General features: G+C 35.4%; 1 protein-coding gene across 1 annotated transcript; it reads left to right on the top strand.

Moving 5' to 3' along the window:
* The first annotated feature begins 1,379 nt into the window (after positions 1-1,379).
* On the top strand, positions 1,380-10,602 carry LOC129315657 (uncharacterized). The gene is made up of 7 exons (XM_054959535.1): positions 1,380-2,490; positions 2,613-2,740; positions 2,822-3,283; positions 3,649-4,125; positions 4,213-6,926; positions 7,153-9,320; positions 9,374-10,602. The coding sequence occupies exons 1-7, from the start codon at positions 1,380-1,382 to the stop codon at positions 10,600-10,602; spliced, it is 8,289 nt and encodes a 2,762-aa protein (XP_054815510.1).
* Positions 10,603-26,556: the final 15,954 nt, after the last annotated feature.

Consider the following 26,556-nt stretch of genomic DNA (forward strand, 5'->3'; position numbering starts at 1 on the left):
ACACCTTCCCCATACTCAACCGACTCCCGAACCTATTCTCTGATTACGCAGATCATCCTTATCCTCCATTTAATCGGTTTCCCGAGATTTACCTCAAAATCTTGGTGGCGACTCCTCGTTCGATTCGGTTCCCGCCGCGAAGGCCGGGGCCTCCGCTCGCGCGCCGTCCGCGTCGCATTTTTACGGGTGCGACAGTTGGCGACTCCACTGGGGAAAATATGAGAGTCAAGCCTGTATAAATTTGTTGTGCTCAAAATATATATGGTTTTTCTTTTATTATTATTATCCCTTTTAATTTGTGTGGGTTTTTTCCCTTCCTTTTTTTTTCCTTCTCTCTCTCTCTCTTTTGATTCTTATAACATGTCTTAGGATAGATAACATGCGGAATAAACCTTAAGATAGATGACTTTTATTTGTACACATATTTGTTTCTCTATTTGATCTGATTAAAAGTTGGGAGTTGGGTAGCATATGAGAATAAGATAGCATGCTTGCATGCTCTCATCACACTATACACTTACACAATTTGACACACATATTTTGGGCCCTATACCCGGGTCTGTGAGTACTATAGGTTAGTAGAGGTTAGTAGTGGTTTCCCTGTGGAGTTTTTGAACTCTCGGAGGTTACCATGAATACCTCACCCAAGCTGTTACTTGCCTAATAAATTTGGTCCCTGTAGAGCTTATGTTCTCGGAGGGCCAAAATTATTAAGTAAGGTCTTCACCTTTGTGTGAGGGCATCTTGGGAGCCTTTTAGGAATATACATCCACCCGTGAATTACACGTTTCAGACAACAGCTAGTAGCCAACCATTCTAGTGAGCACCCGATTATGAACTTAAGTCTCCTGAATAGGACGCAGGATGAGAGTATTGATCTTTTATTGCATCATTGTCATAGCATGTCATCATAAAGTATTCGCATTTTTAAAAAAAAACCACAAATTAAATAATTTCTCTTGTCATTGAGTTATTTCATTTTTAAAGTTGAGACTTTAGCCATGTGTCAGTTTTAGCTGCACATAGGCTAATTAATCCCTTTCTCCCTATGGGGCAATAAGCACATTGAGGAGAGAATGGATTTTTTCCTTGCATATCTATTATCAAAATCATTTTTATCATTTTTTTCTCTTTTCTCAAAAATAAGATTGTAAGGCTAAACCTTTCAACATTAATCATGTAGGGGATTTAAGCCTCTCGTCCATTAATTGTTTACTCCATCTCCCTATGGTGCAATAAGTATCTGGAGGAGAGGGTTTTCAAAAAAGTGAGCCAGATAGCTTGCTAAAATTATGAGAATTGTATATTATTAACCTTTGTTTTGATTAACAGGAACCGTGAGTTATCCAGAATCTTTGTGAAATTGGCATAAGGGATAAATGGCACTCGAAGGTAGTACAAATCTAAGTCATACTGGAAAATTATATCAGGGAAAAGGGATCAAATTATCTGTAAAAGTTGAGCCGCTGGAAACCTTAATTGAGTTGAGCCGTCATATCAAAGGGAAGATTATGCAAGATTTTAAAAGGAAATATGGAAATATCTTGGATCTTCTGTCAGTCACAATACATAATGATGCAATAATGGAATTAAGCCAATATTGGGATGCCTCGTTAAGATGTTTCACATTTCAAGACTTCCAAATGGCACCGACTTTGGAAGAATATGGAGAAATTTTGAGAATGCCCCTTAAGGAGAACATGGCAGTATATCTTTATCCTGGATATTTACCATCTCGAGGCACGATAGCGAAAATTTTGGAAATTCCTAAGGAAAAGGTACGAATGGTTTGCCCAGGACAAACAGAGGGAATCTCAAGAGCTGATGTAGAAGCCCACTTGAAAGTTTTGGCAGGAAAAGAGGCTTGGGTTACATTTTGCAGAGTCTTTGCCTTATGCATATATGGAATAATCCTGTTTCCATCATCAATTGGCATAATTGACTTAGGAGCCATTAGTGTATTCCAAATGGTGGAATACCATAACGTGAATCCGGTACCAGCAATCTTGGCAGAAACGTACTTGACCTTAACTCAATGTCACAATAAAGGGAAAGGAAAGGTCAATTGTTGTATTGCATTACTGGATTTATGGATGCTTGGCCACCTTTATGGAAAGACGCTTCCTTTCAGAAAGAAGAACGACTCAGACAGTAATCCACTCATGTCTTTTAAAGGCCAATTCGTGATTGACGGAATGAGCTACATGGATTGGAAAAGAACCTTCTCAGAACTTAAAGAAAGTTCCATTTTATGGAAACTAGACTGGTGGTGGAAAGAGGAGGTTATTTACCATTGTGGTGACTTTCCGAATGTGCCTTTAATGGGACCCAGAGGGTGTATCAACTATAACCCTTCCTTAGCGTTAAGGCAACTGGCCTATAAGCAAAATGTTCCTTCTAAGAAAGAGGTGCAGGAGTTATACTTTCTACATAAGGAGGATGGGACAAAGTTATCAAACCAGAATGTCAAAGAAGCATGGCAAGAGATAGGTTACAAAGGAAGATTGAGCTAGGGATACGTGTAGTAAACTCAAGTCCAGAATACACTACTTGGCTGAAGAGTATGATTCAAGGAGCAAATCCTTTATTTCATCCTCAAAATCCCTTGTTAGGCAATGACTTGAAAGAGATTAATGGGCAATTGGTTGAATGCTTGAAGATGAAGGAAAATGAGTTACAAGCGCTTGCTAACTCAGAGTCTAAGAATAAAGAAGAATTGGAAAAATACCAAAACGAATGCGTTGAGTTACGGAGGAAGCTAGCAAAGGAAAGAGAAGGGCATAACCTTGAAGAAACACCTGAGACTAAGAAATTGAAAAAGGAAAATGCCAAACTGAAAAGGGAAGTGCAAACTAGTGATAACAAAGTTCAAAGTACTAAAGCAAGACTTGTCAAAATAGTCAGAGAAAATGATGCATTGAAGAAGGAATTACAAGACATCAGACCCATTGAGGAGATGCAGCAAGAAATCAATACGCTCACAAGACAATTGGAAAGGAAGGTGAATGAACTAGCCAGGGTGAGAGGAAGTGCAGCTGAGACAGCACAGAACTTTGTTCAGAGGCTTAATCAACAAAATGAAGTCTTAGAAGAGTGGAAATCACTTTGCCTTGATCAAACAGAAGAAACCAAAGAGTGGATGTTAAAATGTAGGCAGATAATTGATTTGGCTAATGACAAAATTCCAGAATTTGCAAGAGCATTTAAGCAAGCTGAAGGCATGGTTCTCCCTGGAGGAACTCCATTAGAGATTGTTGAATTCTTCCATTTGTGCAATGAAATTGTAAAAGAACTCAATAGCGTGACAAAGTTCTAAATCTGTATTAACATTTGAATCATTGTATGAGGATCCAGATGACGCTTTGTGGTTGTGAAATTGTTGATTGATTTGTACTACCATCATTGTCTTAAAACCTTGAATTTTGATAGGATCCAATGTCCTTCTAATTCAATGGTCAACTTTGAATCCCCTATGAAATAATAAATTTCTGGAGGAATTTAAAGGGTGCTAGTGTCGTGAAACCCTTATGTCTACACAATGCTGGATATCTTACAAAACAAACGTAAAGGTAAAACTTATTAAAATTAATTATTATGTTACACAGGTAAGCCAACATTGCGCCTCGAAAGAAAAACTCGGTTGACCAGATTCCCGCCACTGGAGCATACAACACACGATCGCGTAGTCGTGCAATGGAAAATTCAAACGTGAATGAGTCAGCGACCTTAAATGATCGGATGTCTGCAGTGGAGTCTAAAATGGCCGAAATAAGTGACATGATGAAATTGCTAACAGAGGCTCTAAAAGGACGGAGTGATGATAACCCACCACAGAATACCGTAGCAGATGAGAACGCAGCTAATAGAACAATTGAGCCAAACAGAAGATCAGATCCTAAAGTACCCACGCCAGAGAAACAAGATTCTGGGATAGGGGCCTTTAACATACCGGATGGTCCTGGGGAAGATCATGCCTACATGTTCCAAATCCCACAAGTGCTACATAAAGAGAAGGAGTTGAAAGAAGAACTTGGAGAGATGAAAGATCAATTGAAGGCTCTTCAAGGATCAAACACGTGGGGTTCCTTAGACTTGAAAGAATTATGTTTGACCCCAGAAATTGATGTTCCCAAGAAATTCAAGATGCCAAGCTTCGATAAATATGATGGTACAAGTAACCCAATTTATCATTTGAGGGCCTATTGCACAAAGATGTCCATATGGTCACAAGATGAGAAGTTTCTGATAAACTTCTTTCCTGAAAGCTTAACTGGAGCCGCATTGACTTGGTACATGCAACTAGACCAAACCAAGATCAAAAGATGGAAAGACCTTGTGGATGTTTTCATGAGACAATACAAGTTCAATCTTGATACTGCTCCGACCAGAGAACAATTGAAAGCAATGACCAAGAAATCATCAGAGTCATTCAAAGAATATGCTCAAAGATGGAGAATAGTGGCTTCGCAAGTGCAACCTCCAATGGTTAATTCCGAACTTTGCTCGTACTTCATCCGTGCATTGCCTAAGCCATTTTACCAACACATGATAGGAACACATGTCACTGATTTTGCTGATTTAATGGTAATTGGGGAAAGGATTGACATAGACATACGAGAAGGGAAGATAGCCACTTCTCAAGCTGAAAGTAGTTCACGAAAGAACTATGACCAAAAAAAGAAAGAAGGGAATGTGAACTATATTCAACCTATAAGACAAGCAGCTACCAATTCTCAAGTCCCTTATCAAGTAGAGGGAAGGAATCAAAGACAGCAACAATTTGGGTTCAGGCCTAACAAGCACGGACAGGATGGAGAGAGGAGAAATGTCCAATCCAGGGATAGTCGCCCATGGCCCAATTTTGGATTAACAAATGCTGAATTGTACCATAAACTTTTGACAGCCCAATTATTAGGTCCGCGACCTTATAAGCCTCTTGGTCCGCCTTACCCGGCATGGTATAATCCAAATGTTGTTTGTGAATACCACATGGGTGCACCTGGGCACTCAATAGAAGACTGTGTGACGTTTAAAAGGAATGTGCTAGACCTAGTTGATTCTAACCATATCCAGCTTAAAGAAGAGGGAAGCTCTACCCTTACTACTGATCCACTCCCAAATCACGAAAAACGAGTCAACGCTATTGAAGAAGAAGATGCGTGCTTCAAAAGCTCCGCAAGGATCAGGATGCCTATGAATGAGCTTTATGCTCACTTAAAGGAGTATGGCTATATGCGAGAAATGCTCCTCACGAATAATATCAGTGATCAAATGCCTGGATACTGTGAATATCATCAGGAGAAAATAGGCCATGACATAGAAAGTTGTGAACAGTTTAAAGGAGCTGTTAGAAAAATGATGGCGTTAGGGATCGTGTCTGTAAAGAAGGGAGACGCCAAAGTGTGCATGGTAGAAAAAAAACATGTTGAGCTTGTCATTAAAAATTCGAGCCCAAAAGAACGGGTTCAGGCAGTCTCTTTTGTGATAAACAAAGCCTCTGCAGATCTTGTACCTCACGTAAGACAACCAACATTGACCATAAGCACGCCTCATCCCTTTCCCTATGAAAGTGATCGAGCAGTCCCGTGGAAATATCAAAGCATTGTGGAGAACCACAAAAACCCAACGTTGATTGCCGGGACAAGCAATGAAATGGCAAACCAAGGGGGTGTTACTCGAAGTGGAAAACCATACTTACCATCTTACATTAGGAAAATGGTAAAAGAGAAAAATGCAAGTATTAACAGGCCAAAGGAAGACAATCCTAAAGAAATGGAAAAATTAGAAGATGAGTTTTTATCGATTATGAAGCAAAGTGATTACAGCATTGTGGACCAATTGAAGAAAACTCCAGCGCGTATCTCCATACTTTCTTTGATTTTGAGTTCCGAAGCGCATCGCCAAGCATTGCAAGAAGTGTTGAATCAAGCTTTTGTGCAGCCTAATATAACCCCTGAGAAGGTGGCAAGTGTAATGAATGTTGTAAAAGCCTCCTCTACCATTTCCTTTTCGGAAGAGGAAGTTACAGAAACCGCTGTCCACCAAGCCAAGGCTTTGCACATCACTTTGAAATGTGAAGGGTTCATAATCGCAAGAGTATTAATTGACGGAGGATCAGCGTTAAATGTCTTGCCGCTCTCCACATTCGAATCATTATCACTAGAGGCTTCAAGTGTACATAAAAGTAATATTGTGGTAAGAGCATTCGATGGATCAAGACGGGAAGTATTAGGATCCGTTTGTCTCTCCCTGGAGATAGGGCCAAGCAGGTTTAAGGTGGATTTCCAACTCATGAACATAGACCCAAGTTACACAATGCTGCTAGGAAGGCCATGGATTCATTCTGCTAGGGCTGTTCCTTCTACCTTACATCAAAAGGTTAAATTCATCAGTGATGGGAGAATTATAGCAGTTAAAGGAGAGGAGGAAATCATGGTGAGCAAACCAAGCTCACTCCCTTATATTGAGGCTGCAGAGAAAGATCATGGAGTTTCTTTTCAAAGCCTAGAGGTTGAAGATATTTGCGATAGTACTCACAACATCAATTCCGTCGTGGCTAAAATCATGACGAAGAGTGGGTTTATGCCAGGGAAAGGTTTAGGCTCTCATTTACAAGGAATTACGTGTCCAATTAAGGTTTTGGATAATTGTAATCGCCAAGGGTTAGGGTATGAGCCTACCCTAGAAGACCAGATGAAAGACAAAGCAAGCTTGGCAAAAGGCAAAAAGGCTAGTAAATTGGAGATTCCACACATTAAAGAATCCTTCCCAGGCCCGTCCGAGATGATATATAAACCAACTATCTCAGTGATCTCTTTTAATGAAGATGTAGCATGCAGAACAAGTGCCTCAATTGCAGTCGATGATTCCAACAAAGTTCTGGCGAATTGGGAGTTTGAAGAGGCCAATGATGTCATTAGCTTAGAGTAATTGTTTCAATTATGTTGTTCCTACTTTATCCACTTTTGAGCCCAGGTTTAGGTAATAGATCTTGGGTATTCACTAATGCAAACTTTTGATACACATAATTCATGAAAATGAATTTCAATTGCATTCATGTCTATTTCTTTATTCCACCCTATCTACTTCAATACATCTTTCTCCATTTCATTCCTGTTCCTTATTTTATCTCGTTCCATATTCATTATCCAGGGATTTTGTTTCTTCTGATTCCATCTCCCACCCAGAGATTAATAAACCCTGTGAAGATGATTCATTCGTTGCCACTGATATGCATGATTGTGAGTCTGATGATGAAGACATAATCCAAACTTTTTCAAAGATGCTTGAATTGAGTGATAAGGGAATATGCCCACATGAAGAAGTGATTGAGATGGTTAATATGGGAACCGAGGAGGATCAAAGAATGCTCAAAATAGTAGATAATCCTGAAAGAGAACAAATGATTGAGTTGTTCAAAGAATACATAGATGTGTTTGCATGGTCATATAAAGACATGCCTGGGCTAGACCCAAGCATTGCTTCTCATAAAATACCATTACTTCCCAAGGTCGAGCCTAAGAAACAGAAGTTAAGGAGAATGAACACGGGGGTGTCCTTGCAAATAAAAGAAGAAGTAATAAAGCAGTTAGAAGCAGGATTTTTGGAGGTAGTAACTTACCCACAATGGGTGGCAAATATTGTTCCTGTTCCTAAAAAAGATGGTCGGATTCGAATGTGTGTTGATTATCGTAATTTAAATAATGCGAGTCCGAAAGATGACTTTCCATTACCCCACATTGATGTATTGGTCGATAATACTGCTCGAAGCTATCGCTATTCCTTTATGGATGGTTATTCAGGGTACAATCAAATCCCTATGCATGAAAGGGATAAAGAGAAAACAACCTTTACAACCCAATGGGGAACTTATTGTTACCGGGTAATGCCTTTTGGTTTGAAAAATGCTGGGGCAACTTATCAACGAGCTATGGTAGCACTATTCCATGACATGATGCATAAAGAAATTGAAGTATATGTAGATGATATGGTAGCTAAATCAGCAAAGAATGAGAGTCATGTTGGAGTCCTTAGAAAGCTATTTGGGAGATTATGCGAATATCGGCTAAGATTGAATCCTAACAAATGCATTTTTGGAGCTCTTTCTGGGAAGTTATTAGGATTCATTGTGAGTCGTAAAGGGATAGAAGTAGATCCAGATAAAGTGAGAGCAATTCAAGAAATGCCATCTCCCCAAACAGAGAAAGAAGTTAGAAGTTTCTTGGGACGATTGAATTACATTGCTAGATTCATTGCCAATCTAACAGCCACTTGTGAACCAATGTTTAAGCTGTTAAAGAAAAATTGCAAGGAGACATGGGATGATGATTGTCAAAAGGCCTTTGATAAAATTAAAGATTATTTATCAAATCCCCCGATTTTGGTCCCTCCATCACCAGATCGTCCACTAATCCTTTACCTAACAACTTTACCTCGATCAATGGGAGCAATGCTAGGTCAACTTGATGATTCTGGAAAGAAGGAAAGAGCGATTTATTTCTTGAGCAAGAAGTTTAATGAGTGTGAAGCTCGTTATCCGGTGATTGAGCGAACTTGTTGTGGACTAGTATGGGCAACTAGAAGGCTAAGGCAATACATGCTTTACTACACTACCTGGCTAATCTCACGAGTGGACCCACTTAAATACATCTTTGAGAGCCCGCACATTGCTGGTAGAGTACTAAAATGGCAAGTTGTACTATCAGAGTATGATATAAAGCATGTGATGCAAAAGTCAGTCAAAGGTAGTGCAATAGCAGATCACTTGGCCGATAATCCTTTAGGGGATGACCAGCCATTAGATTTTCAATTTCCTGATGAAGGCATATGCACTATAGAAGAAGGTTGTGATGAAGGGAACAATGAAGAGCAAGAATGGGAAATGTATTTTGATGGAGCCGCCAACATGCATGGAAATGGGGTAGGAGCGGTGATCGTTTCACCAGAAGGAAAACAATTTCCAGTGGCCATCAAATTAGAATTTGATTGTACTAACAACATAGCAGAATATGAAGCTTGTGTTAATGGTCTTCGAGCAGCTATTACCCTTGGTATACGGCGTTTGAAGGTATTTGGTGATTCAGCTCTCATTATTCATCAAGTAACAGGAGAATGGAGAACAAAGGATGTAAAATTGATTCCCTATCAAGAACTCCTAACAGATTTGATTAAGCAATTTAAGGTTGCTAGCTTTCATCACTTGACTAGAGATAAAAACCGTTTCGCTGATGCTTTAGCCACTTTAGCAGTAATGATCCAACTTGATTGTGGAGTCCATATCCAACCCATCCAAGTGGAAGCTAGAAGCTTTCCAGCGTACTGTTGAATGTTGAAGAAGATCGAGAAGAATATCCTTGGTTCCAGGATATTAAAGATTATATCACTAAGAGATCATACCCAGCTGGAATGACTGAGAATGAAAAGAAAACCCTTCGTCGTTTGGCTATGACATTCTTTATCAGTCAAGATGTTCTGTACAAGAGGGGTTATGATGGTACTTTACTTCGCTGTGTGAGTTCAGAAGAAGCAAAGAAAATCATGGTTGAGGTACATGAGGGCATATGTGGCAAGCATGCGAATGGTCACACTATGGCCAAACAGATTCAAAGGTGTGGCTACTTCTGGCTAACAATAGAGAAAGATTGCTTTGAGCATGTCAAGAAATGCCATAAATGTCAGATCTATGCTAATAGGATAAATGCTCCTCCAATCCTATTACATAATTTAGTATCACCCTGGCCATTCTCAATGTGGGGCATTGACATTATTAGCCCAATTAACCCAAAAGCTTCGAATGGACATCGCTTCATCCTTGTCGCGATTGACTATTTCACAAAATGGGTAGAAGCAAATTCATTTGCTAGCATCACGCAAAAGACGTTCCTTAAATTCATGAAGACCAATATTTTATGCCGATATGGGATTCCTAAAAGGATCATTACTGATAATGGTCCTAATCTCAATGGAACGGAAATCAGGAACTTTTGCGAGAAGTTCCAAATCAAGCATCATAATTCAGCCCCGTATAGACCTCAAATGAATGGAGCAGTTGAAGCAGCCAATAAAAATATTAAGAAGATCATTGGAAAAATGACAGTAACTTATAAGGATTGGCATGAGATGCTTCCCTATGCTTTACATGGTTATCGTACTACTGCACGCACATCCATAGGGGTGACCCCATACTCCCTTGTTTATGGAATGGAAGCTGTTACACCCATTGAGATAGAAATACCATCTTTAAGAGTATTGGCAGAGGTAGATTTAGAAGAAAATGAATGGATACGAACCCGATTTGAGCAACTTAACATGATTGAAGAGAAAAGGCTCATTGCAATGTGTCATGGACAATTGTACCAAAAGAGAATGGCAAGAGCTTTTGATAAAAAACTTCACCCACGGGAATTCAGTGCTGGAGATCTTGTACTCAAGAAAATATTGCCTAACCAAGAAGATAATAGAGGCAAATGGGCTCCGACCTATGAGGGACCTTATGTTGTCAAACATGCCTTTTCTGGAGGAGCACTGATCCTAGCTGACATGGACGGTCAAGAGTTAGCAAAGCCCATTAATGCAGATGCTGTCAAGCATTACTTTGCTTAAACAGAAAATGAAAAAGATTGAAGCGCTCGTTAGGTTGAAAACCTGTAAAGGCAACCTAGGCAAAAGTTAGAGCTAATAGAAAATGAAAAGGGAAGAATAGCTCATTAGGTTAAAAAACCTGTAAAGGTAACCTAAGCAAAAGTTAGAGCTAAAAAAGAAAAAAAAAGAGGGGCAAAGCCATTATAAGAAGAAGAAGAGTTCGCCAAGACAAAAGGATGTCTTAGGAGAAGAAAAGGAAGGCATCAAAAGTTAAGTATCTATGTTTGGGAAAGTTGACTCCATCGTCTCTCATATTATGCATATCAATAGCAGCTCAGTGAAGCACCTGTTGGGGTTTTGAAAAGCTAAAGGAAAGAGATGTGATTAAGTAAATCCATATATCCCATTTATGCTTTGGCCATTTGTACTCATAAACCAAGATATTCCCATTTCTCTATGAATTTTAGCATCAGTGAATGAATTTTTTCCGCCCTTGCTCCTTTGAGACCATCTTTCTTCTCGTTTAGTGTTATCATATTCAAATTCATATCCCTTATATTGCAGCAGGTTCGCATTCAAGGAACAATGTTTATTGACATGTTTACTTGACATAGAATGTTGGTATCTTCATTCTCGCCTTTCTCCCTTGAGATATCAAGATCATTGCGTAAGTGTGAAATAATAATGAGAGCATGTGCGCTATCAGTGTTCGGTCATAATAGTTGGTCTCATTAGCTTGAAGACAAGATCAAGTGACAAGAATTTGGTCATTGGAATTTTCTAAAGAGGAGCAACGGCATACTGTGATACTACACCTATTAATGAATAAAGGTTAAATAACAGACTTAGAGGTATTACCTTATGTTCGAAATGATTTATTCAATGTGCACAAAATTTTCAAAAGCGGATAAATATTAAGATAGTTTTCAACATTAAGCTTTCCAATAAAATTTTTGCAATACATTTGCATTATTCATACATTTGCATTGGGGCAAATAAGCGCGTCTTACCCTTTGCATTCATCATAAAAGGAAGTCTCATAAATTGAGACAAACAAAGGTTCAAACCTTTTACATTGCAAATCATCCATCCATGGTATATTGTACATATTTTCAGCACTTACGAAAATCATACAAGGCGCATTACCACATTGCATCCCTTGTCATAGAAACACGCCACATTTGGATTGGGGCAAAATGACATATAAAAAAAAACAAAAACAAAAACAAACAACAACAACAACAACAACAAAATTTTTTAAGAGAAGAAATAACGAACTTCACATGTGAGTTTCTCATAACTTCCATGTGAAATAAAACCTATTCTCACCCCCCAAAGCCCAGTACCGGCTGGCATGATTCTTTAAAGCCCTGTAACGGCAGGCACCCTAAAGCCCTGTCACGGCAGGCAACCCAAAGCCCAGTACTGGCTGGCATAATTCTTTAAAGCCCTGTAACGGCAGGCACCCCAAAGCCTTGTCACGGCAGGCAACCCAAAGCCCAGTACCGGCTGGCACAATTCTTTAAAGCCTTGTAACGGCAAGCACCCCAAAGCCCTGTCACGGCAGGCAACCCTAAAGCCCAGTACCGACTGGCACGATTCTTTAAAGCCCTGTTACGGCAGGCACCCCAATGCCCAGTACCGGCTGGCAAGATTCTTTAAAGCCCTGTAACGGCAGGCACCCCAAAGCCCAGTACTGATTGGCACGATTCTTTAAAGCCCTGTAACGGCAGGCACCCTAAAGCCCAGTACCGGCTGGCACGATTCTTTAAAAGCCCTGTTACGGCAGGCACACCAAAGCCCAGTACCGGCTGGCACGATTCTTTAAAGCCCTGTAACGGCAGGCACCCCAAAACCTAGTACCGACTGGTACGATTCTTTAAAGCCCTGTAAAGGCAAGCATCCACCAGGTCCTTTGGAACATAGGAATTTCATCTCCATTGAGGTTTTGTTTTGTTTAGTTCTTAAGTCACATTTCATTTTAAACCCTTTGTTTTATTTTGTTTTGTTGTTTTGTTTTTTGTTTTTATTTAGTTGTAGGTACCTAAGAGTCTTGCCCTTCCAAACAAAATACATGTTTCTCTCTTCATTCATTTCTAAGATAAAAATATCATCTTATGAAATTTTCACTTAGAAATCAAATGATGAGGGGGCAACTAGTCAACATATATTTTGTTTGGATCGTTGTCATTTGGTTATTTTCATTTGCATCACAAAAACATCAAGAAATAAAAAAATTCATCATTTTACAGTGTTCGTTATCCTATAGTCTTGCATTCTTTTATGTTATTTGGTTATTTTCATTTGCATCACATTGCTCAAAAAAAAATCAAAAAAAAAATCATTTTATTGTCTTGCATTGTGTTTGGATCTTTGTCAATTGATCATTTTCTTTTGCATCACATCATCTCATCACATTACTAAAACAAAAAAAATCATGTCATTGTGTTAGTTAAGCAATAGTCTGGCATTTAATTATATCTTGTCGTGTCAAGGGCAATTAGGTCTTTTCATAGGTATTGCATGGCCGGCCAAAATACATGTTCTATCTTTACTTGTCACTTATGTAAGAATTCAAAAGCACACTTTTTCATATACTTACATAAGAAACAAGTAAAGAGGGGCAACTGTGAACACCGTATTTTGTCCGGGCATTTTTCTTTAAATTTTAATAATAAAAAATCAAAAAATATAAAAAATATAAAAAGAAATTTAATCCTTTTAGGATTATATTTTCAAAAAAAAATCTTGCTCAATTTTTTTGAAAAAAAATCTCTCTCAAATTATCCCAACCATTCAAAGATATTGGGAATCAATTTTTTTTTTAGACTCAACTTTTTTTTTAAATTTCTCTCCTTAAATTTTTTCCATTTAAAAATATGTATTTTAAAACTAAACTTTTCTTTCTCTCCCTCAATCTAATTAACAAAAAAAAGCATTAAAGAATGGCTAAAAAAAAAGGAAGAGAGCATCAGAACACACGCACACATACTCTTTCGGCCATGTGCAGAAAAAGAAGAAAACAGCAGAAAAGAGACACGAAATGCAGAGACACAAAATGCAAAAACAGCAAAGAAATGCAGAAACAGCGAAGAAACACAGGCACAGAGACGCAGAAATAAAATAAGCATACACTTTCGGCCATGTAGCAGGAAAAAGGACAGAAACAACAGAATGCACGAGCTGCAGACGCTGAAAGAAACAGCAAAAAACAGACATGAAACGCAGAAGAAGCAAAATAGAGCATAAAGAACAGTAAGCAACCGGAACACGTACGCATATACTTTCGGCTGGCAGGAGAAAAGAAACAGAACTAAGGATGCACGCATGCATGAAGGAAATGGCACAGCAGAGAAAGCAGACGGGGCAGCACAGAAAATAGAGACAGAAATGCAGAAAAACAGAGCAGACTTCGGCGCACACAGAAAACACAGCAGAAAGGAAAAGCGGAGCAGGAAAGTAATGATTCACCTCTTCCATCCCCTATATAAGACTGAATGAAAAACAGAGGGATGGACGGTTTTTTGGACTGAAAGAAAGGAAGAGAGAAACAGACAGACAGAAGAAACAGAAAACAGAGCATAAAAAAAACGAAGGAGAAGAGAAGAGAAGAGTGACCGAGAAGGAGGGGGGAAGCAACATAAAAATATATACAGAGGAGAGAGAGGACCGAAAGAGGTGAAACAGAGGCTGAGGGAGAAAGGCTATTCCGGCTGGAACAAAGTAGAGGAAACGAAAAAGAGGAGTGCGTTTTTTTGGCTGGAGAAAGGAAGGAGAAACGTACGTACAGACGAAACAGAAAACAGAGCACAAAAGGAAAAGAAGAGAAGAGGCGGAGAGGAGAAAGAAGAAATAGAAATGGAGAGGAGAAAGAAGAGGCTGAGACAGATCTGGACGTCCCATACGCGCAGGTTCTTGCTTCTGAATCCAAAATATACGTGTTTAATTTTTGTTTACTATTCCAAAATGGATTTCATGTTTAAATGTTTTGTCTCATATTTTTCAGCTCCCAAGTGATTTCATTGCAATTGTCATATTTTTTTTTTAAGAAAAGAGGGTTTGAAAAAGAAATAATAAAGAAATTGCAAATGATAATTTTTGTTTTCTATCATAGCTAGGCTAAATTTGATTATTAGGCACAATTTCATTTCAAATACAGAATTAGTGTAATTATTAAGCGAGGTCTTTAAATGTGTATATTAACATGTATGAGCATTATTTTTTATCTCCATTAATTCTAAGGTCCTTTACTTGTCAATAATATTGTTACACTCATACCGTATGACACTTTCTATCCACATGTACAATTGTATAAAAGATTAAGAGGAGAGAATTCAATTCTCATCTAAAAAAAACAAATGAATAAGAGAAGGTTTCTTGTATTTTATTAACTTGCCGTGTGAGATTTTAAGAATTTTCGCAGGCATTTAAAGTGATCTTATACCGTGTAAATCAATAAGATTTCGTAGGTATAGAGATCCAATTTATATGTACAATCAATGGTTTCAATGACCAACCGTTAAAACCAACTGTCTTTTTATAATCTAAATAATCCATTTAAGTTCCGTGTAAGATTACGAGAATCTTTGTAGAGACTTAAATTAATCATATTATCGTGTGGGATAATAAATCCTCGCAGATATAGTGATCATCCATTTTTATAATAAATAAATAATTTTTGTAAATAATCATATAGTATACAATTTAAGAAACTTAATTAACCAAATTAATATATTTAAATTATAACCATATTTACCAATTATATCTTTTAGTCATGTGAGATTTTTGAATCTCCGTAGGCTTATAAGATCATCGTGTTATCGTGTGAGTCAATAAGACTCTGCAGATATAACGATTTAGTTTTTAAAATATATATACATATATATTATATAATTAATTAAATCAATTAATTAAATTTAATTCCTATATCGTGTGAGATTTTAGAATCTCTGTAGATATTTAGGATAATCATATTACCGTATAAGTCGATAAGGCTTTGCAGGTATGATGATTAAAATTCTTCAAAACATGTATATACATACTTAAAATATATTTTTAATACTTAAAATGTACATCAGAATATAAATAAATAAATTAAATTGCCAAACTCTTCTATCATGTAAGATTTCAGAATCTTCGCAGATACTTAGAGTAATTGTATTACCGTATGAATCAATAAGGTTCTACAGGTACTGCAATTAAATTTCTAATCATAAAATATAAAGAAAAATAATTTTAAACCCTTTCCTTTCTTTATTCCAAAATTCAAAAATCCAGAAAATAATTAAAATTAAATTACCTTTTGCAATTTAAAACACACATATCAAAATTTCAGAAATTGTTTTATTTGCAAAATGGTGAATTATTTATAATTAATTTCTCTTCAAAAAAATATTTTTATACCAACAACTTTTAAGCCCGAACTACGTGGACTTTGATCCCCATCATAGGGTACGCGTAGGCCTCAGAGTCAGATTCTGAGTCAAGTCCGTCCTCCCTCGTAAATAAATAAACATTTCTCACATAATTCTTATCATTTTTATTAAACACATGAATACAAGAGGGATAATTAAAATAATTATAAAACCATACTAAAAGAGCACAACAAACTTCAGGTAACTGTTCTGACGAACGGGTGTTATGGGGTGCCTAACACCTTCCCCACACTCAACCGACTCCCGAACCTATTCTCTGATTACGCAGATCATCCTTATCCTCCATTTAATCGGTTTCCCGAGATTTACCTCAAAATCTTGGTGGCGACTCCTCGTTCGATCCGGTTCCTGTCGTGAAGGCCGGGGCCTCCGCTCGCGCGCCGTCCGTGTCGCATTTTTACGGGTGCGACAATACTTATATAATTAATAAGTAATTTAATTATACAATTAACAAGTAATTTAAACGGGCTCTCAACCTCATAGGGGATCCGGGAATCACGATACTTAATATCAAAATTTAGTCATTCATGTCTTTCACTTTAGTCCGACCGATGCTTCTTATTCAAATGCGACAAAGGGAAAGACTCTACTATTTCCTCCCTCACGGGTTCAAGTAAACAGTGATATTTTTAACCTTCTAGGCTTTTGAAATTGGTAGCAGTTGACCGGAAGCGAGTGATGGCTCATGTAATGGCATTGGTTAATGTGAAAGGGTTTTTAAGGGCTACAAATTCAATTTATGTGTTGGCAAGTTGCGTTTATATAAAATAAATTGATTTTTTAAGTTAATTATAATATATTTATTTTTTAATTTAAGCTATAATTATTATTTATATGATTTATTATAGTATAATTTTTATTTTTTCTAGACTAATGAAAGGACCAATATATTCTAAAAGACATTAAAACTAATTTTATTTTAATTTTTAAATGGTGAGAAATTTTAAAAATGTTTATTTTTTTTAATTATATATGAGAGTAACACATAATAAATGAAAAGTTATTATTTATATTTTAATTTGTAAGGGTTATAAATGATAGATTTAATAATATTTGATGAGGGATAAATTTGCTTCTCAAGGAGCAAAACTTAATTATAAAATTATTTTTAATTTAATTTCAAAATTTTTTCCATATTAATCAAAAGTAGAGCACGAGTATAGAAAATTAACATATTCATTCGGGGACAACACATTCAAAATAAATTAAGCTGTTAAATAAATAAGATCCCGTGGAGCATTTTGCTTCTCTCTCTCCCTCCACGTGGATGCCTATTGTATATAGCATGTAAGTATTCGTACTTTATTGCAGAAAAAGCAAATAGGGAAGGTCAAAAAGATAAATAAATATTTATTTAAAGTAGTTACTTTTATTTTATTTTAAATGTGTTGTTCTCAAGATGAATGTATTAATTTTCACACTTATACTCTTCTTTTAATTGATGAGAGAAAATTTTAAAATTAAAATAAAAAAATAATTTTATTATTAAGTTGCATAACATATATAAATTAAATAAATTGTTATAAATTAAATAAAATTAAGTAAGTTGTTAAATAAATGAAGTCTCTCATGGAGCCTTTAGCTTCCCCCCCCCCCTCTCTACGAGGTCCTCTCTACTTGGGTGCCTATTACGTGTAGTATGTACTGAAAAGCCAAGCAATGAGAGTTAAAATGACAATAAAGCGTCAGCACATTTTTTGAGTTAATAAAAAATAAAAATTTAGAAATTTCAAAATATTTATCTAAGAAGTGACAGTGATAAGGTTGTTTTTAACTTTTTGAGGAGGGATTGTACTATTGCAGTGTTGTGAGCATCCAAAGCCTGCCTGAAACATTTATGACTTGCATAAAAAAAAAAAATAAAGGTCAGAATGAGTTAACTTTTCAAGCAAATTAAAAAACAGAGAATGATAATTAAGAATTTTTTAAAAATATTAACTTTAATTACGGATCGTGAAATTTTAAAATCCTAGTTAAGGATCATAATTCTTAATTATAATAAAAAAATGTAGTTTGTGAGGTGGAATTTACTATTGTCACTTAAAAATTTACTAATCCAACTTGAAAAAATTTATAACGTATATTGTGAAAACATGAAACCCCACCACTTGAAAATTAATTGTTTAACAAAAAGTGCCACTTGAGAATTCACTAACTTAACTTGAAAAAAATTCTAACATATATTGTGAAAACATGAAACTCCATTTGAAAATTGATTGTTTAATAAAAAATCAATTTGGACAAGTCACTTTTTATTAAATAATTGATTCTCAAGTAGGGTTTCATTTTTTTACAATATACATTAAAAATTTTTTCAAATTTAGTTAGTAAATTTTCAAGTGGCACTTTTTGTTAAACATTCCATTCTCAAGTAGGGTTTCATGTTTTCACAATATACGTTAGTAATTTTCTCAAGTTGGGTTAGTTAATTCTCAAGTCAAATTAGTGAATCCCACCTCACAAATTACATTTTTTTTATCATAATTAAGGACCATAGTCCTTAACTGAGATTTCAAAATTTTACGATTTGTAATTGGGATTGATGTTCTTAGAAGATCCTTAATTATCATTCTCCTTAAAAAAACACATCAATCATTTTATATACTCTCTTCAACTTTATTTATAAATTACATTTTAAAAAATTTATTTAATCTCATATATAAATTATATTCTGATTTTTTAAGTAATATTTAAAAAATATCTGCTATCATCCCTATTGTGTTATCAATGTTTTCTGCTTTCTTCTTACTCTAGCTCATTCTTCTTCTAACCTTTTGGTTGGTTTGTTAACTCATTCTGTTCACCTTTTGGTATGTTCAGTTTGGGAAATAAGAAATCGTCTTCTTAGAAGTACTAGGTAGGCTATGCTGGTTAGTCACTGCGATCAGTGCCACCCACTGGCAGCCCTCGATGCTAGCCACCAAGGCGAGTGAGTGCTATTGCTCTATTGTCGGGGAAACTAGGCAGTTTGTTGTTAGCCACTCTGGCAGGAGACTTTGGAAGGTCTCTAGGTGATAAGTCCAAGTTCAATCTTCTTCCTGTCACTCATGATGCAGGGAGTGTGGTCTGACCACTTCTCCAAGGCTTCGTTGCCTGGGGTACCTAGTAGTAGTCCGAAAGGGCATCTACTATGTATCCTCAAGGAACTTGCATATGCCTTCCACTAGCATGACTAGAGTGTTAGGTAGAGCAGGGGTCTGTGTTGTAATGAACTGAAGGTACAACACATACTTCACGTGAGTAGTCTTTCTGCCGTGATTCTATGCAAGTGAAGATGGCCTTTGTTTTGTATGGTGAATTGTTGATTAGTGTGGTTAACGTAGGGCAGCTGCGTTGGCTGCACTAGTGAACATGAAAGCATGCAAAGGTGGGTAGTCTCCCTATTCTGACCAGATCGTCTGTCATTGACTTGAGTTAGAAGGTCTTTTGGCACTTGATCTGCACTCTAGCACTTTTTTGTGGTCTCTCAACATGTCATCCTATTATGGATTCCATCAGTATCGAAGCAATTTGGTATTGGTCTTATCTAGAATAAGGTGACCTGCTGGGATGCCGCCTACAGTCAGATCCTGCCTAGACTGTTAGCGCTGTATGAGCTTGCTCTACTGAAAAAAAACATGACATCACTTTTTTATTTATTATATAGGGATATATTTAAAATTTTACATACTTTTATTTCTTATTTTTTATATTAATATTGATGAGGTTCATAAAAATAATTTATAAAGAAAATGGAAGGATTGTAAATTTAATTTTACTTTAATTTTTAGATTCAAAGGTAGAATCATAATATTTTTGTTTTGTTTTCTTTTTTGGGGGAAATCGCTATGAAATTTCTATAAACATTTTATTTAGTCAAAATATTACTAAATACATGTAATATATGTTTGGGTTTTAATTTATGTATGATAAAAACACATTTAAAAAATTTAATTATTTATTAAATTTGTCATAAATATATTTTAAATGCAGTTTGAATATGTTTTTAAAAGTCACATAAACAAGTCTTTAATAATAAATAATATTAAATTTAATTTTGTTTGATTACTTTAAAGCAGGCAAGGATGAACATATTTGATGTGACAGCTCAATCGATATGTTGGACTTTCTTTTTCTCCCAAAATAAATAACCTCGCAGCCAAAATAGGCAACATTGTATGTTCTTGCGTTCTTTTCTTCTCCAGTACAATCAATTCTTTTAATTAAAAGATGGGCAAGCAAAGCCTGAGTCTCTTGTGATCCCGCTTTAAGTCTGCATCAATATATGTATTTTTACGTGATATTTCATTCCATATTTAATCAATAAATGATTACTTACATTTAATATTTCATATAAAATTTTATAAAATATATTAATTAGAAAAATAAATTTATAGGCCCTTGTAACTTTTATAAATTTTATATTATGTCCCTATAATTTGTTTTATTTAATCAAACTTTCATAGTCTGATCAATTAAATATATTAATCTTTGAAGATTAAAATCTTTGAATTTTTTTCTTGTAAAAAATGAAATTAAAAACTTTTATATTTTTGTTTGAATATTATATAACTTTAGAACTAATTACATAATTTTTAGAAATCATAATTTATATAATTAGATTATGTCTTTTAAATAATTTTGGAAAAATAATAGTAAAATCTCTTTAAATTATCTAAATAATATATTAATCCTACGAAATGGTATAATTTTCCTGAAGTCTCGTGAAATTTTTTTGTTATTAGAAAATTAAGAAAATGACCAAATTACCCTTAATTAAAACAAAAATCTCAAGCCTCAATGCAAAGTACTTGGCATGCATTTTTGCTCCTCCTCTTCCTTCTTTGTCTTAATTTTTTTTGAGCTGTTGTACGTGGGTAATTTTTTTAGAGCTATTTTACATTAGTATATATAAGTAACCATTCTTTCTCTGTATGCTCGCATTGGGGTAATGGAAATTTCTTTTGCTATACGTGGGTAAATTTCTTCTCCTACTTGAAAATTTCTTCTCCCATATGTGAGAGTTAAAGTTGATGTGGGTTAATGTATATAAATAATTGAGGTCTTCATTTTCTTTTGATGCGTAAGGTTGAATAACATGGGTATGGATGCTGACTCATGATAAATGATATATCATTTGCAATTGTATTGTAAATACATAAATCAAAGTTATGAATAACTAATACAAAGTTGTAAATATAAGAAAAATAGTTGTTGTTGGATAAAACATAATAGATATATGATCATGATATTTGGGAAATAGACATATTGACGAATGGTTATTTTATTGTTTTAGGGTGGCATGAGAAATGGCTTCTTTTGCTTCTAGTTTTGAAAATGAACTATTTTGTTATTTCCATTTAGGGGGACAATTTGTAAAAAAATATTGAAGGTAAAATACAATATGATAGGAGGAGTATGAGAGTAAAAATGATAAGAGAAGGGATGACATTTGAAGAATTCAGAATAATGATATCATCTTATTTTAGCATTGACACTAATTTGAGTGACATGAAATACACCATGAAATTTGATGAAATGACCCTTATATACCTTGTTGATCATTGGGGAATTGCTACCCTATTTAAGTATAGTGTTGGAAGCAATCATGTATATATAGGTTGTAAAGGAAATGGCAGTAGAGAAACAAAAACTGAGGAAGCACTAGTGTAAGTTACTATATTAATTCCTCTAAATAAAGTTGTCATTTACTGAAGGATAATTGTTATTTTAGTAACCAAAGTTGTGATTAATCATTATTACTCACCATATAATAGGCACTAACTAACGCCTTTAATGGCTTATCATGTTGTGAATCTAGGAAATATTCCATCAACCTGTGTTCTTGTACCATTAGACTAGCCACATGCAAAGTCTTTTTGCTCAATGTATTCACAACCACTTATTTATGATTTATGAATCGACTTATGGCATGTTATTATGAAAGTAAAGAATTGTAATGTGTGACATGTTGAGTATATGGAGTATATTGAGTGTGAGTATATGAATTTATATGACATGAATTGGTCTATTTGAATGCATAAACATGTGAGTTATGCATAACATGATCATTGGTGAGAGTTTGCCCAGGGAAAAGAGTAGATGGTTAAATCCACATGGCATTGGTAGTGACTGTTGGAATCAAGAACTCAATTTGGCATTGACAGTTAGAATTGGAAGGTAGCCCTTATCTCATAGTTGATTCGAGACTGTCCTACTTGTTTTATAAGAGACTTGAATCTAACTAGTCTCCACCAATTTATAAGGAGGCTAGATTAAGGGTATGACACCCTATGATTGTTAATATTAGGGGAAACCATGTTACAAAAGTGAATAAGTTAACCATAACCCAGTAACTCCTCACAAGTGGAAGGTTGGGTTAGTCCATGAAGGACATAGTCACGGAATAGCTTCCAATTTCATGTCAGAAGTAATAAGAGGGTATAGGGTTGGCATTTGATCATGCATTTAGAATCCGGCCACATGGTTATTATTATTATAGTTTGGCATGTGTTAGGGATGCATGGTTGGTATTATTGTGATCCCATGTTATGCATTGCTATTTAATATGGATATTTATGCCTTTGGGCTCAGTCACATGGTTGTTAGTATCGTGAACCATGGCTAAGTTCATGGTATTTGTTGTAATTGTGTGTTTTTTCCCATTTGCATATGTTTTTAATTGATATGCAATTGTATAGATTATTTAAAACTTGGTTACTGAGTGGTTGTATTCACACCTCAATTCTCAATATTTTTAGAGCCTTAGTCATCGAATTAGGACCGGGCAAAACATGTTGAGGCATAGGATACTAGAGTAATCCTTTTTGTATGCCTCAATTTGTTGTTTTACATGTATGAACTTTGTTAATTTTCCAACTAAGATTCACATGAATATTTTTTTACTACTTGCATTAGTTGTATCACTCTTGTGTATTTTATGCCTTTAGGTTAGTGAGTTTAGGTTATAAACCTTTAGATATAGCCAAAATACTTGTACGAGTAGGAATAGGTGTATTTTATTTGATTTGGAATGAAAATGATTGATTTGTGCAAGAATTTCCTCCCTTTTATGTTTTAAGAAAGTTGGAGTTAGGTGCTGATTTTGTGTTATATGCGTTTTTGATTGAGTGTAGTGTATTGCACGGGTCCTTTAGAGTCTACTGAGTGTGCTTGGATGGTTAGTGTAGGCTTTTAACACTTGTGTTTGAGTTGGGACACCTTTGATGTGAGTTTTATGTGAAAAAGTGATAAAATGGGTTTTGGTATCCAAATCTTTATAGAAAGTGAATTTGAATGTGAAACTTTTGTCATTAGCTAGAGCTAGGAGAAAGCTTTGTGTAGACATTAAAATCACCTTAATTGAACATCGAACGAAGATTCAGGATGCGTTAGAAGTTTGCTCCTACTGTCGTCAAATGATAGTAGCTATTTGCTATCAAATAGCGTACAATGCGTCACGACGCATGTCCCATTTTCTGTACAATTTTCATTGTTTTGAACTCGTACTTAATTGTTTTGGGTCCCACTTAATTTTCAAGCTTCCATATTACTTTGAAATCATGTTTTGAACTATTATTGTGAATTTAAGGGAGAGATTTAAATGTGAAAGTGTGGGATCACTTCATAAATGGTTTTAAACCACTTCTTCATGCAAATTTGGAAAACTTAATGTTCAATTAAGGATTATGAAAACTTGGAAATCTATAATGGGCTTAGTTCCATGATTACCTTGATAGTTGTGCTAAATGGTGATTTGTGGTGAGGATATTACAAACTTAGTATCAGATTTTCTACTTATAAGAACTAGTTTGTGGTTGGTATGAGGAGTTTTCTTGTGAATTGTGCATTACATATAGAAAGTTGAGAATTAACATTATACACATGTTGTTTTCCTTTATTAAGCTAGTGCTAAATCTTTTCCTTTTATGGGATAACTTTCATCCTTAAGGGTGGAGAATGGTGCAAACAAGAAATACAGCCGGCAACATTCCAGCAAATGTATTAAGACAAGTGTAATGCCCGTACTGACATTACCATACGCTCTACCACTTATATTCCTAATCAATCCAAAATTATTTAATTTGAAAATTTTGGAATCCCAAGAAAAGAATTATGAAAATTATTTCATAAATTACCCAAATTACAAAACCCTATACACAATGGAAGCAAAAGGTATAAGTGCATTAAAGAACAAGAAAATATGTGCATTTTAATAAAATTAAGTTAAAATAGGTGCAGCGCACCACGACTTGTGCCATATGCGCCACGGCATGTGGCACAGAGACCACAGCTGCTGTTTTATGCCGTGCACCGCGGCATGCGGATACATGCACTGCAGTGCACACACTTGAATTTTCTATCAAAATGCAAATTCTGTTATGAATTTCAGATGTATGCCATTTCCACATCCGATATTCGATTGAGGTGGTTCTAGCGTCCACATGAAGCTTGTTTCGTGATCTAACTAATGACACTAGTTTCATTTCAATTTGATATCCCATCTAAAAGTTGGACACCTAAGTGTATTTTGACCTTTTAAAGTCAAAATTTGCCACTTGAGCATTTTAATTCGAAACCAAACGTCATTAGCTACTTTTTGAGCCTTGACCATATCTAAATGGACAATATACACTTGATTGACCAATCATATAAGTAATATAACATGCATACACATATTTGGCCTATAAAACGCCATATCCACACATTGGGCCAAATCTCATTTCTTTTTTTTTTTTTTCTAATATCATACAAGGCCAAATTTTCACAGAAACTTCAAGTACATCTCATATTAACACATATTCACATTTATCCACTAGCCTATTCTTTTTATTCACTATTCATACATATACAATGGGCTAGGGAGTTCAAAATCACCAAAACACAATATTCATACATAATGCACATGTACTTAATTCCTATGGCAACTTACACACAAGTTCATAACTAATAATTTATAGATTCATTACACTAATTCTTATAAAAAGGCTTAGGCGAGTAACGTCAACTCAGCCTATGTCCTTCCCCTTTGAACCACTAATGCTAGAACCTAAAAAATATGAATGACCACGAGTGAGATAAATATCTCAATAATTAATATAGTTCATTAAATGTCTATTACCATAGATAACCGTGCTAAAATAACAAAACTAATGTAATATCAGATATATATCAAAGTATGATGAAATTTCATCTTTTTAAAGAATTTCTAAATAAATGCACACTAGCATGATCATATAGCCACTAAATCTCCAATGCTCCCTGACACAAAACCATAGGCTCTATTGGATCAATCACTCATTGATCCGAGCTCACTTTCAGTGGTCGAAGCACTCGGCCAAAGGTAATCTAACTTACCTATAGACTATGGTTTCCCTCTTCACACACTTGTGATAGAGGCATCGTTGACTCCTAACCGCACCCTTACGAGCATTAGAGAGTTGCTAAACTACTTGGATGTCCCATGATAACAGTCTTATAGTATGCTGTACCGGATTACTCATGGTAACAACTCATATAATGCTTCATTGGATGTCCCATGGTGCCAACCCAACTATATGGATTTTTCACTCACTTCTCCACACACACATACACATCTCCACATATCTTATGTGAATTCCTACCTTCTATAATCATGCTCTTTTCACAATTTTCACTGCTTTCTTCTATATTTCCATAACATACACTTTTATACATAACATATATATCAATCAAGACCAATAACCTTTCAAATTTCATTTCACAAATCAATGTTCATGCTAAAACCATTTACAATATCAAATCATGCATAGAAATCAACAAAACCACATTTATAAAATTACTTCTACATAGTTGTAATAGTTAATAAACATAACAAATTATATGATCACCTCAACCCTTCTATCTGATAGAAAAGGTTACTCATAATTTCCTTACTTGAATCTCTCTTTGCTTATTTACGCATCATACACTAGAATCTATACAAGATTGGCATCCAAAGTCAATTTCACTACTGACACAAAAATGCCAATTATCACAATTAAGCACCTATTCACTATTAATTCCACAATTCACACTCGATCATGTGTATCACAACTGATTACCCCTCATTACTAGCTTTAACCTTTACCTAGCCAAATTTCTCTTACTACTCTCTCTCTAAATTAGGGCAAATCATGCTTACAGCTTTAAAGCTTTATCGTTCTGACTCAAACCAGTCACAAAGTGCAAGTTTAGTTTTGGAGAACTTTTTTATTACTATAAGGTAAGAAATCAACTCCTTAAAACTTTTGAATTCAATTTATCACTAGTTAAAACTAAGAGAAAATAGGGTAGAATCGGAGGCTAAGGCAGTAGGAGACTTACCTACTAAGTAATAGGTCAAAAATGTTGCTCTTGCTCTTGATTTTGCTTGCCTTAGTAGATGTGAGCCCCTTCTCCACATCTGAACCCTTTTCTCTTATTCCTCCCTTTTATTTCTTGAGCAATCTGATTTCTACACCATACATTGCAGCGCATCTACTCTCTATTGTTGTGCGTGGCACGGTGAGATAAATCCTTATTGCACTCACACGCTGTGCTT

The sequence above is a fragment of the Prosopis cineraria genome, unplaced genomic scaffold (assembly GCF_029017545.1).
Source record: "Prosopis cineraria cultivar Desert tree isolate PC_DT_omini unplaced genomic scaffold, ASM2901754v1 PC7, whole genome shotgun sequence".
In the NCBI taxonomy this organism is placed as follows: Eukaryota; Viridiplantae; Streptophyta; class Magnoliopsida; order Fabales; family Fabaceae; genus Prosopis; species Prosopis cineraria.